The sequence below is a fragment of the Schistocerca serialis genome, chromosome 4 (genome assembly GCF_023864345.2).
Source record: "Schistocerca serialis cubense isolate TAMUIC-IGC-003099 chromosome 4, iqSchSeri2.2, whole genome shotgun sequence".
Classification (NCBI taxonomy): domain Eukaryota; kingdom Metazoa; phylum Arthropoda; class Insecta; order Orthoptera; family Acrididae; genus Schistocerca; species Schistocerca serialis.
In genome coordinates, this window is record NC_064641.1 from 633,879,913 (window position 1) to 633,894,930 (window position 15,018).

General features: G+C 38.4%; 1 protein-coding gene across 1 annotated transcript in view; it reads right to left on the reverse strand.

Annotated features, from left to right (window-relative positions):
* Positions 1 to 10,347: 10,347 nt before the first annotated feature.
* LOC126475470 (trimethylguanosine synthase) overlaps positions 10,348 to 15,018 on the reverse strand; it is a 76,406-nt gene continuing 71,735 nt past the window's right edge. The window contains exon 9 of the mRNA XM_050103357.1: positions 10,348 to 10,700. Within this exon, the coding sequence (XP_049959314.1) occupies positions 10,593 to 10,700 (108 nt within the window). The 3' untranslated portion in view covers positions 10,348 to 10,592. The remainder of the gene's footprint in view (positions 10,701 to 15,018) is intronic.

Sequence of the window (15,018 nt, forward strand, 5' to 3'; positions counted from 1 at the left end):
TTCGAAGAGTGTTGCTTAAGTACAGTCCGGAATACGAGTTTGTCGTAAGGTGATTTCTTCGTTTTCACTAGCATTACTGTCCTGTTCTTCACCTGAACGATGTATCCTCCGCTTCAGTAAACCCTAAATGGAACACGGGATACAAATTGTAGATGTGCTGTTTATTTCGTCTCCACTATTACTAACGTAAAGTAGGATCAGTTTATTCTATCTCGTGAGATTTTTTTTTTAAAAACACTTATCAGCTACTGAAGCATCTGTATCTTCTAATGGGTGCGGGAGTTCCGAATCACACCCACCCACCTCCCCAGGAGTCGGAACTCCCGCACCCATTAGAAGATACATATGCTTCAGTAGCTGATAAGTGTTTTTTGGCTTTTTAAAAAAAAATCTCACGAGATAGAATAAACTGATCCTACTTACGAACAGGTGGAAATACATGTACGTTACATTTGCAACCTCTGAATAAGAAACAAACATTCTTGCAATTAACTTAATTAAATCACAGGTTTAATGAATTAGTGAATATCAAGCGATTGCCTTTAGATTCACATTCAATTATTTTAATGATAGCGCTTATTAGAACACAGAACTGCTTTATTATCTATGCCTCGAAGTGAAGACATTACTATCTATGACTAAGGAATCACGTCATTGTTCAAAGCCGATGGGTTGTATCCCCTGCTTCACTAGACCCAACTGCACTACACAAAGCTGTAACACTCATTATGCTGTCTACCAATGTATACATTTGCGGTAATTCTAAGTCATTGAAAGTCTACTGCACTCTAAAACAGAATGGCTGTAATGTAGTTGGTTAGTGCTCAATATGAGTGAAGTTTGAGGTAGATTGGAAAAAAATTGAAAAATGATTCTATCTTGCAAATTAAGTTGAAGTACAATGTGTTTAACAGTTGTCACATTCTGGAGTTGCTGGTTTGTCCCTTATATAAAATATTGAAAAATCAGATGAGGCAAATAATGGTGCTTGGATAGCCTCCTTGAAACAGATACATGTGTAGAATGATGTGCCATAATAATAGATGATTTTATAAGAATATGTATAAATTTTACAACAAATTCATAGCAAACATGGTGTCTGTGACAGTTGACATATCACGATAACACCATTTGTGTTTAAAACACTCGACTGAGATAACCTTTGACTATACAATTTTTGTGACTATATGTGTTGCGTCATTCTAATAGGCTGTATAACTCCTCAACTCTTGGCCAGTGCCATCTTCGTGCGTGAAGGAATTTCATGCAATCTTTACAGTGTAAAACTGAAAAAGCAAAAGGTTTGGGAGAAGTAGGTTTCATCTGATTTTTATATTCTCTTCGGGTTTGACCTGATTTAGACCACTGCCTTCATAGTGATAAATGGTCAGCAGCAACAGCCAACAGGTTCAGCTAAACACTTACTGTACTCAGGCCACTCGGCCACCATTTGCCCTGAAAGAGCTGCTGGTGGTAAAGTTGTCTTTCACATTTACTGAATTAGACAGCATAATCATTAAGATACTGAGGCAGAATGTTCATTCTGCTATGGAATGTGCTTTGTCATAACTTTCTGGCAGATTAAAACTGTGCTGGTCTGTGGTTGTAACCTGGACCATCTCAGGTAATAACCTTACCAATTGAGGTATCCAGGGACAAGATAGTTAATTTTCTAAGAGAATTGTCTGTGAAAGGCCAAATTGCGGGTTCAAGTCCCAGTCCAATACAGTTATAATCTGCTAGGAGCCAATCTGGTGCAAAGGAAATTACTTAAGGTGTATGGAGGTTCCCTTGCCACCTTGTATAATCTGAACTAAAACTCAGTTGCTGTGTTGGTACAATTGGCTGTCTTGCCACTGCTTGCAGTTTAATTTGCTTTTGTAATGGAACTGAAGTCTAAGAATTTGCTATCTTGGATGTTTAAAGCACTTAATATCTAATTAAATTTACTTTTACTTACCCACCCAATTATATTGGTGAAAATGAAAGGCAAGCTCACTATTTTGATGTTAGATATAGATTGCGTGTTTTAATAATAGTATTGTGTAACAATGCTCTGAATTTCTTCAGGCAGTGCACATGGTAGGGGTGGAAATTTACCTTGTTCTAGAGCACCAGTCTTCAAACTTTTTTGTTCAAGAGCCAATACTGATACTGTGGGATGGCACCTCTGGCCGCTTATGTACCAATATTATTATGAACCTACATAAATTAGTATGTTAAGAGCCCCCCGTAGACCAGAAATATTAAGTTGTAATAAGCTGTTCACATGGCTCGATATCGTTAAGTCTGTACAATTCGGAACACTTGGTGTATACTGTTCTGTTTCAGGTAGCTGCCACCCTCAGTAACTCCATTGTTGTGACACTATAACTGCCTAATGAAGTGTTACGTTGTCTGTGTCAGTAGATGATTGTTTACTAGACCTTACATTGAAGTGCATAATGCAATATGTGACATCACAAATTTTACTGCATTTTGAGTGTTACATTTCTGCTACTCATTGTGTTGCCTTACACCAGCATAAATTTAAATTTCATATTCCTTCTTACAAGTATGTACAGAGTTCGAAAATGACTGTCTCTATAATATGCACTCATGAATCCATGTTACCTCCAGTTTGAAATTCATAACATAGCGGCTGCTCGTTATAACCATGCAAGCCCATGAGTTGTTGACACTTGAAGACAAATAAGAAAGCATTCTCCCTATCACATCCTCTCACCCTGCAGTGACAAATCAGTCTGCTCTTGTGCCCAGCTTTTGTCTCTGAGATGACCAGCCAATATATTGCACACTTGTCTCCCCTCCAGTATGGTTTTGATTCAGTGAGGAAGTCAGGTACAACCAACAGTTGTGAAAGTGTTTATTTTTTGAAATAAGTATAAATACTTAACCATTTGCAGCTGTTGCCTGTACTGGATTCCTTCACTGAATAAAATTATTGTGCAGCTGACAGTGATCAGCCTTGTTTATGATATTAAAATCCTTCAATATGGGGACTAATTACTTTAAATTGCCTTGTGCTGGTTTAACAATTGGCCCTTCAGGGATGTATTGACGGTAGTAGTGTGTTGGCACATGCAGTTTTGACAGAGTTTTAGAAGTAAAATAGTAAGACTATCTGCTAATTTATTTTTGTTCATTACTGAGAAGGAAAACTACATTCTGAAGAAGCTTTTAACGTTGTTTTTGAATTCAGCTGTTATTCGCTAGATTTATAACACACAGCTGAGAAACGCAGGCAGCAAGACTACTTAATTCAAGCTGCACGTGTCCATTGGGCCGAAGTTATACGACCGCTGCTCTAGCCCCTCCAGGAAAAAGACGTATTCTTGAGAACCTCTTAAAGCATCTTAAGATGTGTTTAACTGCCTGGTCATCTCTTTAATGTGGTATGCAGATCACCTTATTGTTAGCATAGGAACCAACTCCAAGCCCAATGCACATACAATGAATTCATTTGCAGCAATTTATCATACTTAAAGATGGTTTTAAATGCTGCGTTTTATGTTGATATCCCACATCACCTGCTCTAAATTTGGAGACAAGTTTATTTATAAAAAGAAATGACAAAACTAAATCCTGTTTAGAGGGTATTTAGAAAGAAGTGTTCTACTGCATTTTATCGAGTGAAGCTGTACTTGCTCAAACATTGAATTAGCCTATGACTTTTTTCAAAACCTTTCTACACAAATTAAAATAAAATGATAAATGTTTAGTAAATAAAAAACACGCAGAGATACAGATTTTACTGTGGAAGCTGTTTCACAATTCCTATTACAGGCTTCCAGAGGTTGTAGAGGGAACTTAAAAGGTAAAGTTTCAATTTACATACATACTAGTTTCTTGCAATCATTGTAGTCTGACAAATGGTATGTGTTTTTATAATTACTACAGACATGATTTTGTGTGCATACTGTGAAGCTGGAGATTTTAATGGGATCTGATCTTGAAACATATTGTACATTTCTGAATGTGGGTGCCTTATCAAAAGTTTATGTACGAAGACCTTTCTAGACCTAGAACCTGTAATATGAAATGTCCAGCACCCTGTATATTTGCTTAAGATGTAGAGGCAAGTTGGTGCTTGTTTGGGCTGTGTAATGAATTGGCCTGGAATCGGAAATCTGCGTATCATTGAGTGAAGAAGGGTTAAGATGAAATATTGATTTACTGAAGTCGAACATGAGCAAATACTGATGGTTGTAAACAGTGGTACATACAGTATACTCTGCTGCATTCTTAATGGTACCTGTACAACACAGGTGATCACATGCCATTCTCTTGGTTTAAATACATAAAAATTGCGGAAAATGGTAAATCCTGCACTAAAAGAAATCTGATGAAGCCACTTTAAAATGCATGAGGCAAAATATGGGCAGTGGCACCACTGAAACTGATGTGCAATTGATAAATGCTTTCAAATAGTAGTTTTGCAGAAGAAACAAGGCCAGCTCACTATAGCACTTAAGCAGTACAGTCAGCTTTTTTTCTTTTAAGTACTCAAATACAGTGTGTACACATGGAATGAAATACTGCGTAGTTTTATTTTATTTGCTGCTATTTAATTTCTGATTTTACAACTTTTATGTAACATAAATCTAAAATTGCGGCACGTGTTCTTGTTAATTTGTCACCTAAACAAACTCCAAAATCAAAATATCTACAAGTCTGAAGAGAGATCAGAGGTTGGTAAGTAAGCAGTTTCATTAAATTGGTTTACTTTGTCATACGTATGGTGACAAAATCAAAATGTTTTATCCTTAATAAAAATATAAAAAACATTAATCCTCAAGAGAGTAACATACTAGAGCTACTAGTTGGTGTTTGGTTTCAAATATTTCATTGTTATTCAAATGAGCTGTGTTCATTGTATTTACTGTTTGAGAACTAACATACTGAGGAAAATGTGGAAGGGGGCAGTCAAATGAAAATGAGACAGATAGGAAAAAGTAAACTGTTTAGTATTCAAAAAGTAGTTGCGGCAACTGTTAATAAATTTGTTGCACTGTGAAACAAGACTGCTGATGTCTTCATGGAAAAAGTTGCGGTTGCCTATGGAATCATAAGTGTACCAAGGGGTTACCTCATTGCCTGAAGCAAATTGACAGCCACAGATCTTATTCCCCTGAGCTAAAAAAACTGCACGGGAAGAGATTGGCACTGTTATCAAATGTGCAAGGCTTCACAGCGAAACTTCTGCAGTGTACTTGAGACAACCATTTCACAGATGGGTGGGTATTATCCTGCAACAGAATGCCATTCAACATTCTTGGACTTTGGACTTGATGGCATGCTTCGTTTTTGCAGTGTCAACACAGTTATGGCACTGTGTTCCAGAAAGTCAGTAGCAGCAGGCAATAGGAAAAAGTCGTCATGACTTGCCCGGAGTTGGTGTGCAAGGCCACGGATTTTTTTGCTGGGGGTGAATCCGTGTGCTTCCATTGTTAGCTCTGATGCTTGCTCCCTGGTTCAAAATATGACACCATATTTCATCTTCCATGACAGTACAGGGCAGAAAATTATATTTGTCTTCATGGCACTATTCCAGTGATGTCAAAATTCTGTTCAACTTCTGCTCCTCCGTCAGGCTGTGGGGAACCCATTCCACACAAATATTCAGGAACTTCAGATGCTCTGGGATGATGGTGTGCGCAGTACTTTGATGCTCAGTGTGAGCCGAATGTACTCTGCTGTCCGTCAGTTGTGATGGCAGCATCCGCTGCAGCAGTGACAGAAGGGGTAATGAGGAGCCTGTCCTGGCCAAATGCTGTCTTTCAATGACACTCGACCTTTGTGAAATCATTTATATCAAAAACACATGCACGTGATGTGGAATGTTCTCAGTCCCATGATTTCCTCTTTCTCGTCATCAATATGCAGTTAAAGTATTGTTTAGTAAAGCTCTTTCCTACTTATACGAAATAAATATCTTGGGCGTAATTATCTAATTTCTTAATAGGGTGGTCTGCGTTGAAGGCTTTAAGACCACGTGTATGCTTTCACTGTGAATGAGCCATGCTTTCTATGACTGCCTATTGACCCCACTCTGCAAGAAGTCCAAGCCTGTTATTGTCCTTGGACCCAGAGAGTGGCAGAAGCTTGCTTACATTCTCATGAGTTGGCCTTATGAGAAATAAAGAGATGTTCTTGAGACATTAACTGTTATTTCCCACCCCCTAGTGCAGAACATTGATCTTGACTTCTGAAGCAAAGAAAGACTAGTGAAAATCTGATAAGAGGTCAGCAAAACTTAAGATGCTAGACGAACAGTATTTCGCAGATTAACACAGTCTGTTACAAGGCCACTGCTGGCTGTACAATAGTCTGATGCTGGCCACAGCAGAACCACACACAGATGCCATTAATACAAGAACAACTTGGATCAAGTAAACTGAAAACTAACCTTAAAATTAAACTAGTGATCTATTCTGAGTTTGAGTACCTATTTTAAACACTGCTGTGGAACTGTTCATCTTGTGCACAATGTCTCCAGAACTTCATAAGATGTCACAAGAAGGAGTTAGGCCTGTAGCTGTTAAGGTCATCACAACCATTGTTTTCTGAATGGATATGATTTCAGGAATCCGAAGAATTTAATACACTAATCTGGAATGAAAATTCTCAATTTGCTTAGTCCTTAACTGTGTTTGAAGTCTTTAGCTTTAGTTTCAGTTCTGTAAGAGCAAAAGATTACCTGTTCTCAGGGTTTAATCTGAATATCGCTTCAAAAGGAGCCAACTACTGTGCCAAAATATCTAGGTGTTAATTTGCACACTCATCAGTCATTTGACATCCTTTCTAAATAAAGACCACCTCCAGAGTTAACTGTGCACTGTTTTATTCATTTATTTAACCTGATTCTCTTACATCGGTCTAAGGTTTCACACTTAGTAGGACCTTTTTTACATCATAGCTTCCTATGAAATAGTTGCTACTCACCATATAGTGGAGATGCTGAGTCACAGATAAGCATAACATAGACTGTCAGAAAGTGAGTTTTCGGCCAACAAGGCCTTCGTCTGAAATACACACCTCTCTCTCTCTCTCTCTCTCTCTCTCTCTCTCTCTCTCTCTCTCTCTCTCTCAATGGCAAATGCAACTCACTCACCCAAGCCAACAGTACTTGGGTGCCGCGCGCATGCCCGATGAAGGCCTTGTTGGTTGGAAGCTCACTTTCCAACAATCTTTTTGTAATGCCTGTGAGTCAGTACCTCCACTGTGGTGGATGGTAACTATCCTTTTCATAATATTGTTAATTCCATCCTGGATTTTCCAATGTTTGATTTTTCCTAAGAAATAATAATAAAATGATTTTAGTGCCTAACTGGCAATGGGATTATATAATACTGACAATGAATGAATGAATGAATGAATGAATAAATGAATAAATAAAGTTAATACTGGCAGTAGTTTTAATGCTGCAGCTGCTGCCACTAATTGTGATAACAGTAGTCATCATAGTAGCAGTGGTGGTGGCAATAATGGCAGGTATAAAAAGAATTTATAGGTGCAAGAGAGATGTTTTCTGATATAGTGAGTTTATCCAATGATAGATAAGAACCATCTCTCTAACATAATCTGCCACTTAAGTTTCAAGACTGTTTTTTTCTTATTTTTGTGGCTCTGTATTGTCTCCCCAAGCTGCGGTTAACACAGAATGCTTGTACCATTATGTGAAACATTCAGAAAAGTAGTTTGGATGCAGTTCAACTCAAGTCACATTCCCATCTCCTTTGGTCTTAATGAACCATCAGGAACCCATATTGAATTCTGTCATAGGTCTGTATTGATAACACCAACTCTCATCTCCTGTGATGTGAATTTTCTAGAAAAGAATTGTCTGCGTTTGACATTTTAATCAAGCGATGGCAGTGTGTACTCGGCACTGTTTTTGTTCTTGAATCGATGATCAATGTCTGAGGGACAATCATTGCACAGACTTTTCTTCAACACAATCTGAAAAAGGTGTTGAACACTTGATTTAGATATGTTTAGTTCATTGTTCCAGTGTGACACAAATCAAGACCTCACAGTTATTAGTTCAAGCTGCCACCGTAGTTACTGCACTGATGTTGCTTTATGCAGGGAATATAAGCAGTCTCAGAACTTTTTGGATTGATGGTGTATGTGTAGCCTATATTCCAGTCAACATCTTGCTGGGTTTCTCTATTTTCTTAAAATAAATAGATTTTCATCTTGTCTCTGCTGACAGTTATGCTTTTTCTATTTATCATTGCTCTCCTCTCCATCTTCTACTCTTTAAACTGTTTTTCCAAGTTCTGCTTGAAATAAATTAACTTTTGATTACCAAGGGATACTGCACTCCAAAAATAAATGTTACCCATTGTTCTTTGCTGGACCTTTGGGGTGTGTGTGTGTGTGTGTGTGTGTGTGTGTCCAATATAGGTTTGTTGTTACGCTTCCTTTCCTCCACATATGTATTACTTTCTGTTGCACTAATGTTATTTTTAAAAATTACAAGGTTTTCAGTTTGTACACTGTGGTACTATTTTATGGTGTAAGAAGACTTGTTGCTCTCACATTAATTCTTTTAACCTTCACCCTGAAACTGTTGCGTAATGACTTATCAAATTATCTTCACACACACACACACACACACACACACACACACACACACACACACACACACCTTGGCATTGTTTTCCGTGCCGCTTTGCCATAGTGCCTGTTCCTTTGGTGATGTGTGCATGTCCAAAGGTACATTTCATCTTAATTCAGAATAACATTAACATAGGCACTGCAATATTGTATTTATCCACTGGCACCGGGTAAGCGATTTTCAAGTAAAATTCTTACATATAATGGGAATATACATGATGGACATCTGAGAACAGTTTGTAGACACATGGGTGACAAGGAAGTTCGTGTCTGGCCATGAGTCTTGCATGGATAGCCAAATGGTAAAGCAACCACTCACGATAAGCAGGAAATTTGGGTTCGAGTTGCAGTCTGGCATATTATCATCATCATTTCATTCTATAGCCAGTGGTTGTCCATGTCCTTCCATGCATCATTTTATAATGAATCTGCCAAGCTAATTACTAACTGTTGCATTGGATTTGAAACAAAAAGGATGGTATAGACAACTGTAGTTTGGGGCAGATTCATTGATGATTAAACATAACACGTATTTGCTTCCATTATCTTGGAACCAGAACGCTAATGCACAATAAATCATTTCTCAGTTCGTTTGTTACCATTCCAGAATTTGTGTGCGACACATGTAATAGGATGAACAGCAAAAAATTCACATATGTAACACTTTAGCACCACCCATGTCATGCATAAAGAAATGTTTGCAGAAAGTAATGGGATACTCGTTCTTAGAAATTAAAGCCTAATATAAGAGTGCAGAGTGTAATCTGAATCTGTTGGATGTAATGTTTTATTTATGTGATCTTCAGAGGTAAAATAATTTTTTTACTACATATTTGTTTCCCCAATTTTTTCCAACAATAATTGCAAAAGGTTCCTTAAATATTGAGACTTGACTGTTTTGACTATATGATACTTCCCATTTGATCTTCAACACTGGTGTAAGCACTTCCTTCTATTCCATACTATATTTTAATTATATACATGTTAATGGCTCTATTAATCACTGACAACTGTAACTGAGGTCTTTATTGTATGATTATATGATAGCGGAACAAACACTGGTAGCAGTTACTTCTGTAAAATATCTGGGAGTATGCGTGCGGAACGATTTGAAGTGGAATGATCATATAAAATTAATTGTTGGTAAGGCGGGTACCAGGTTGAGATTCATTGGGAGAGTCCTTAGAAAATGTAGTCCACCAACAAAGGAGGTGGCTTACAAAACACTCATTCGACCTATACTTGAGTATTGCTCATCAGTGTGGCATCCGTACCAGATCGGGTTGACGGAGGAGATAGAGAAGAGCGGCGCGTTTCGTCACGGGATTATTTGGTAACCGTGATAGCGTTACGTAGATGTTTAACAAACTCAAGCGGCAGACTCCGCGATGCAGAGCGCCTCTCTTGCAGTGTAGCTTGCTCGCCAGGTTTCGACAGGGTGCGTGTCTGGATGAGGTATCGAATATATTGCATCCCTCTACTTATACCTCCCGAGGAGATCACGAATGTAAAATTAGAGAGATTAGAGCGGGCACGGAGACTTTCAGACAGTCGTTCTTCCCGCGAACCATACGCGACTGGAACAGGAAAGGGAGGTACTGACAGTGGCACGTAAAGTGCCCTCCGCCACACACCGTTGGGTGGCTTGCGGAGTATAAATGTAGATGAACCAAATATCTGTTAAGTCACTTAGGATTAGCAGGCTGACACTACACTCAATACTTTGAAGTACAATCTGCATTTATTATAAATTTTGTCAATATATTCAGAGATCATGCACAAAACTTTTAAAACAGACATATGTTTTGGGTAATACATAAACATAGCTCAAGACTTATGAGGAGTCGCCTTTCTTTAACATCAGTTCCTTCACAATGCACTGAGTACATGAGTTACATTTTCATAAATAACACCGAGTCATCAAATGATATTAAAAAATGTTTATTGGTACATTAATTGCCTAACTGTTACTCATGTATAAGTTCTCCATAATACGCTGTGACTGCCACAAGTTTCTTGTCGAGAAAATTTTGTTCTATTTCTACTTGACCACCTGGACCTGCAAGCATCACCAGCTGAAATATAAAATAACCATATCATTGTGTGTTGCAAAGGTTAGTAAGTGAGCATCATAGTGATATGCCATAATTATTATGAAACAATTACATCAATTACCAGACAAATTTTTTTTTAATGTAATATGTACCAAGGTTTTTGTTATGTAAGAGACCAAACTCTTACCTGATTTGAAACAAAAATACAACTCCAGGAATCGCTTACACTGGAGTTACAACCAATGAGTTTGTAAAACAGAAGGGTCATTAAGCTCTTTTTCAAACACGTGCACCAACAGTACACTGTTATGCATGATGTTCTCTTTCTACGCACCAGGAGTGTTCATCACAGTTGATCCTTCCTCAGATTTCAAATATAAAATAGATCCTTGAAAGTTGAAGTAAGCAGACAGGCTTAAAGTTTTAGAAAACTTGTTTTTGAAAACACAAACTAACCTCACAGTTTGGGCAGCAAGCTTTCCAGTTTCCTTTGAAAGATACACAAACTTGACTATATCACCACTGATCAATTAAAAGCATCACTAATTAAAGTATGTCAGCTTTAGCTGATTAACACAAGCAATTTTTTTTTTTTTTTTCACTCCAATGAGTATTTGCCTAAAACCAAATATATAACATCCTTCACTGAACGATCATTTCACAGGCACAGTAATCATTTTTCTTCTAAGAGGTTCACTCTCAAACAGAGAGACCACAGGAATGAGGCTTTATCTTATTCTTTGGGTCACCTAAATAAACAATTTTTGCCAAGTTTCAAATTAGAAAATATTCCTCCATTGTAGTTGATGTAGAATGCAGTCTTAATAAAGGTGAAGTACATTTTCAATATATGTCAAATCCACGAGCAAACAGCTGTACTTGCCATTTCAAACACTATCTCCCACGTAGCTGTGACATTTGCAGGACACCTATCTGTTTAAATGATAATTTCCTATAGGAATATGTGAAAATTCTCATTAATGACTTTACTATTACCTGAGTAGTCTGGTACAAAACAAAATTTCCCACCCTACTGAGGCGCCACCCTGCCCCGCCCGCCACCCCCCCTCCCCCCCCCCCCAATTCCTATACAAATTACCTCTTTAAAGGCATATACTTTTCACATAGTATTTTTATGGTGTGGAACATATCTACGAACACCTCTGCCAGAGTTAAGATTTTCTGAATTTGTAAATGAACTAAGGTTAACCCAATTTAAAATAAATGTTTACTCCCTCCTTGTTTTGGCCAAAAGCAATAACAGTATTCAGATACATTAAGGAAACTGTCTGGAATTATTATAGGGCTTTAGCCCTTAGGGCTAACTGAGTCATGGAAACTGAGAGAAAAAGCACTAAATGAACAAACAGGACAATGCATTAGCACTGACGGGTAACATATCAAACATTATAACTGCAAATTATGTCAACCTGGACAATACAGGACTGGAAGATGCAAGTGAAGACAAAGGTAGTGAACTTACGGCAAAAATGTAAGTGCAATATCGAAGAAATGAGTGACCCAACAGTGGACCCGAAGAAAGTGGGTACACTTACTGTGGTACAAGAAGCATTGAAAACTGTCAAGAAAGGGAATCGTGTTGTGGGCAACAGTAGAGCCAAGCTTAATGTACACAAAATAGATAGTATAAAATCTGCTGTAGCATGTGAAGGGGAACACAACAATTCAGTTAGTTGAAAACCACTGTCAACAGCACCAATTGAGAGAACTGAGACAATCTGAGGAATAAAGAAGAGATGGAAATTCTCGAGAGATGGAGAAGCCACATACCACAAAAGTAGACTAAAGAAATGAGACGAGACTGACGCAATTCCCACCAATATGGAACAGATGATTCTAACTCATTTCTTATATATGCTGAATGTATTTCTCTGCCTCTCAGCAATTCAAAGTGTAACATTTGTCAACTGTGTCAGTAAGCATACTAATCTGTGAGGTGGTGCACAGAGTCTGGTACATGTCCAAGCCAGTCAGGCACGTCCTGGCCTGCAGGCGGCCTTGGAGGAGTTGTGTAAGACCTAAATCGCGGAATCGCGCCACTCGTAATACTAGATGGCGGCGATTGACTTTCTAATGAGGCTACCACAGGGTTTTCACTCTCAGAGGATGCCCCTGCAGCTCCGAATAGGTACGCTGGCATGCGTGACAGTGGCACTTCCCATCCGTCGTCAAATTGAGATTGTGAAGAGTCTTCACTTGTCCTGTGCTCCCGGCGAAGAAAGTCAATCGCCGCCACCTAGTATTACTAGTGGCGCAATTTAGGTCTTGCGCAAATCCTTCAAGGACATGCCTGACCGGCTTGGACATGTTCCAGACGGTGAAGCAACTGCTTCGCGCCGCCATGGGTATGAAAAGAGTAGAGATTCCTTTCTTATCACAGTCGATGCTTCTTCTGTTGGTGGCAAACAACACTTTGTTGACACTATTCTTTCTGTTTGGTCTATTTTGGAGTATTGTGTGTCAGGAACCTTTTGCGCAAGGTAATTTGACACATTTGCTTTGTTATATGAAGGTGAAAGTTAAGATGTTTTCAGAAGTAGTTCGTTCCGGGCTTGAATTTATGTATGGTAGTATTAATGGAGTCTGGTGTTCAAAAAGAAAGGTAGAAACCATGGGCAGATTGAGTTCAAATTGCCACAGTGGGCAAACAGTGTTCTTGCTACACACGCCCCAAGTTAATGAAATTTTACACACCTGGTGCCTGGTTTCTTTGTTGTCAAGCAGGGCTTGATACAAGATGTAGATATTAACATCGTTAACTCTTTGATGCACAGATTTTATGTTTAATTAATTTTTTAATAAAACATGCATTTTCTATGTCTGGTGGGGTTGCTAATAAAGGAAAACATGAATTAAAATTTTTTATTGTATTGATTTTGGTTTTAGATGGTGGTATATATAATATACCACCATGCCACTTAGGGCCGTACCTAAAGTTTTTGAGATATCTTGGTTTGTGCTTGTAACTCACCTTTAAATTCTACTCTAAGCAGTAATAATTAGTATAATTAATGTAAAATAATTTTATTTCTGGCAATTGGTCATTTACAATACAAAATCAAATTACAAACCTTACAAATAAAATATGTTTCTTATTCCTTTTTGTGAAAATCTTGAAAGCACCTTTTTGTTTTGCTAAGGCACAAAGGCACTTTGCATTCAGCGCACATCCAGAAAGTGCGCACTTGCTTCTTTTTTGTACTGCATTTCGCACAACGTCTGGCGGTAGTACGCTCTGGCTGGTGGGATGAATTGTCGAGACGCTGGCGTGAGGAAACATATGGCTTGTTTTTCTTTACGTGGACTTGACTCTCATGAAGTCTAGATGGCCTCAATGGTGTTTTCTGGGTTACTAAGCTTTGCAGGATACTCATCCTGAAGACTTTGGCAGTCATTTTTTCTCTATCGCCTAGTTCCTTCCAAATTATATAGCTGTTGACGATACTGACATCAAGCAGGTGAAAGAATATTCGGTGCCACCACTTTTTACTTCTCCGGCTTATTTCATATGATTTTTTCAGTTGGTCGAACTTGTCGACATTGTTCATGTGTGCATTGTAATCCATCACTGCTTGAGGACAAGGTAGCTCTATGCGTGAACCATCTCTTTCACGGCGAGTCACTGTAGTAACTTCAGGACTGTGAAAATTTGAAAGGAGATGAACAGCTCTCTTATCTTTCCACTTCAAGTAGAGGATGCCACAGTTGCTGACCCTCCAGTCAAATTCACCTCTGCTTAATTCTTTGTCTGTTTTTAATTTGGGTAAATGTTTCCTTGTTGGTTGAACTGTCCCACAGGCATATATGTTTCTCTGCTGTAAACCAGCCAACAAGTTATAGCTATTGAAATAGTTGTCGAAATAAAGATAATGGCCTTTATTTACGAGTTCAGAGGACAAACTCAGCACTACATGCTCCCCAAGGCCTGTTTGCACTGTGTCACCTACTTTTCCGGTGTAAATATCAAATTTCAAGTTGTAAGAGGTCTTGTCACACAGCATCCACACTTTGTAACCACGCTTTATGGGTTTATCTCTCATGTATTGTTTCATACTGTTGCGGCCTTTGAATTTGATCATTGACTCATCAATTGCTAGGTGTTTGCTGGGTTGGTAACACTTGGAAAAAGATTCAGATAGTATCTTGATCACTGGTCGCAGCTTGTACAGTTTGTCATAACCTGGGTGTCCTTTTTCTGGATGCAATGTGTTATCATTCAGATGAATGTTCCTCAGTAACCATCCAAACCGATTTACTGCCATCAGAGATGCAATATAACGATCATGAAGTTCTGGGGCACTAGACCAGTAGTCTCTGT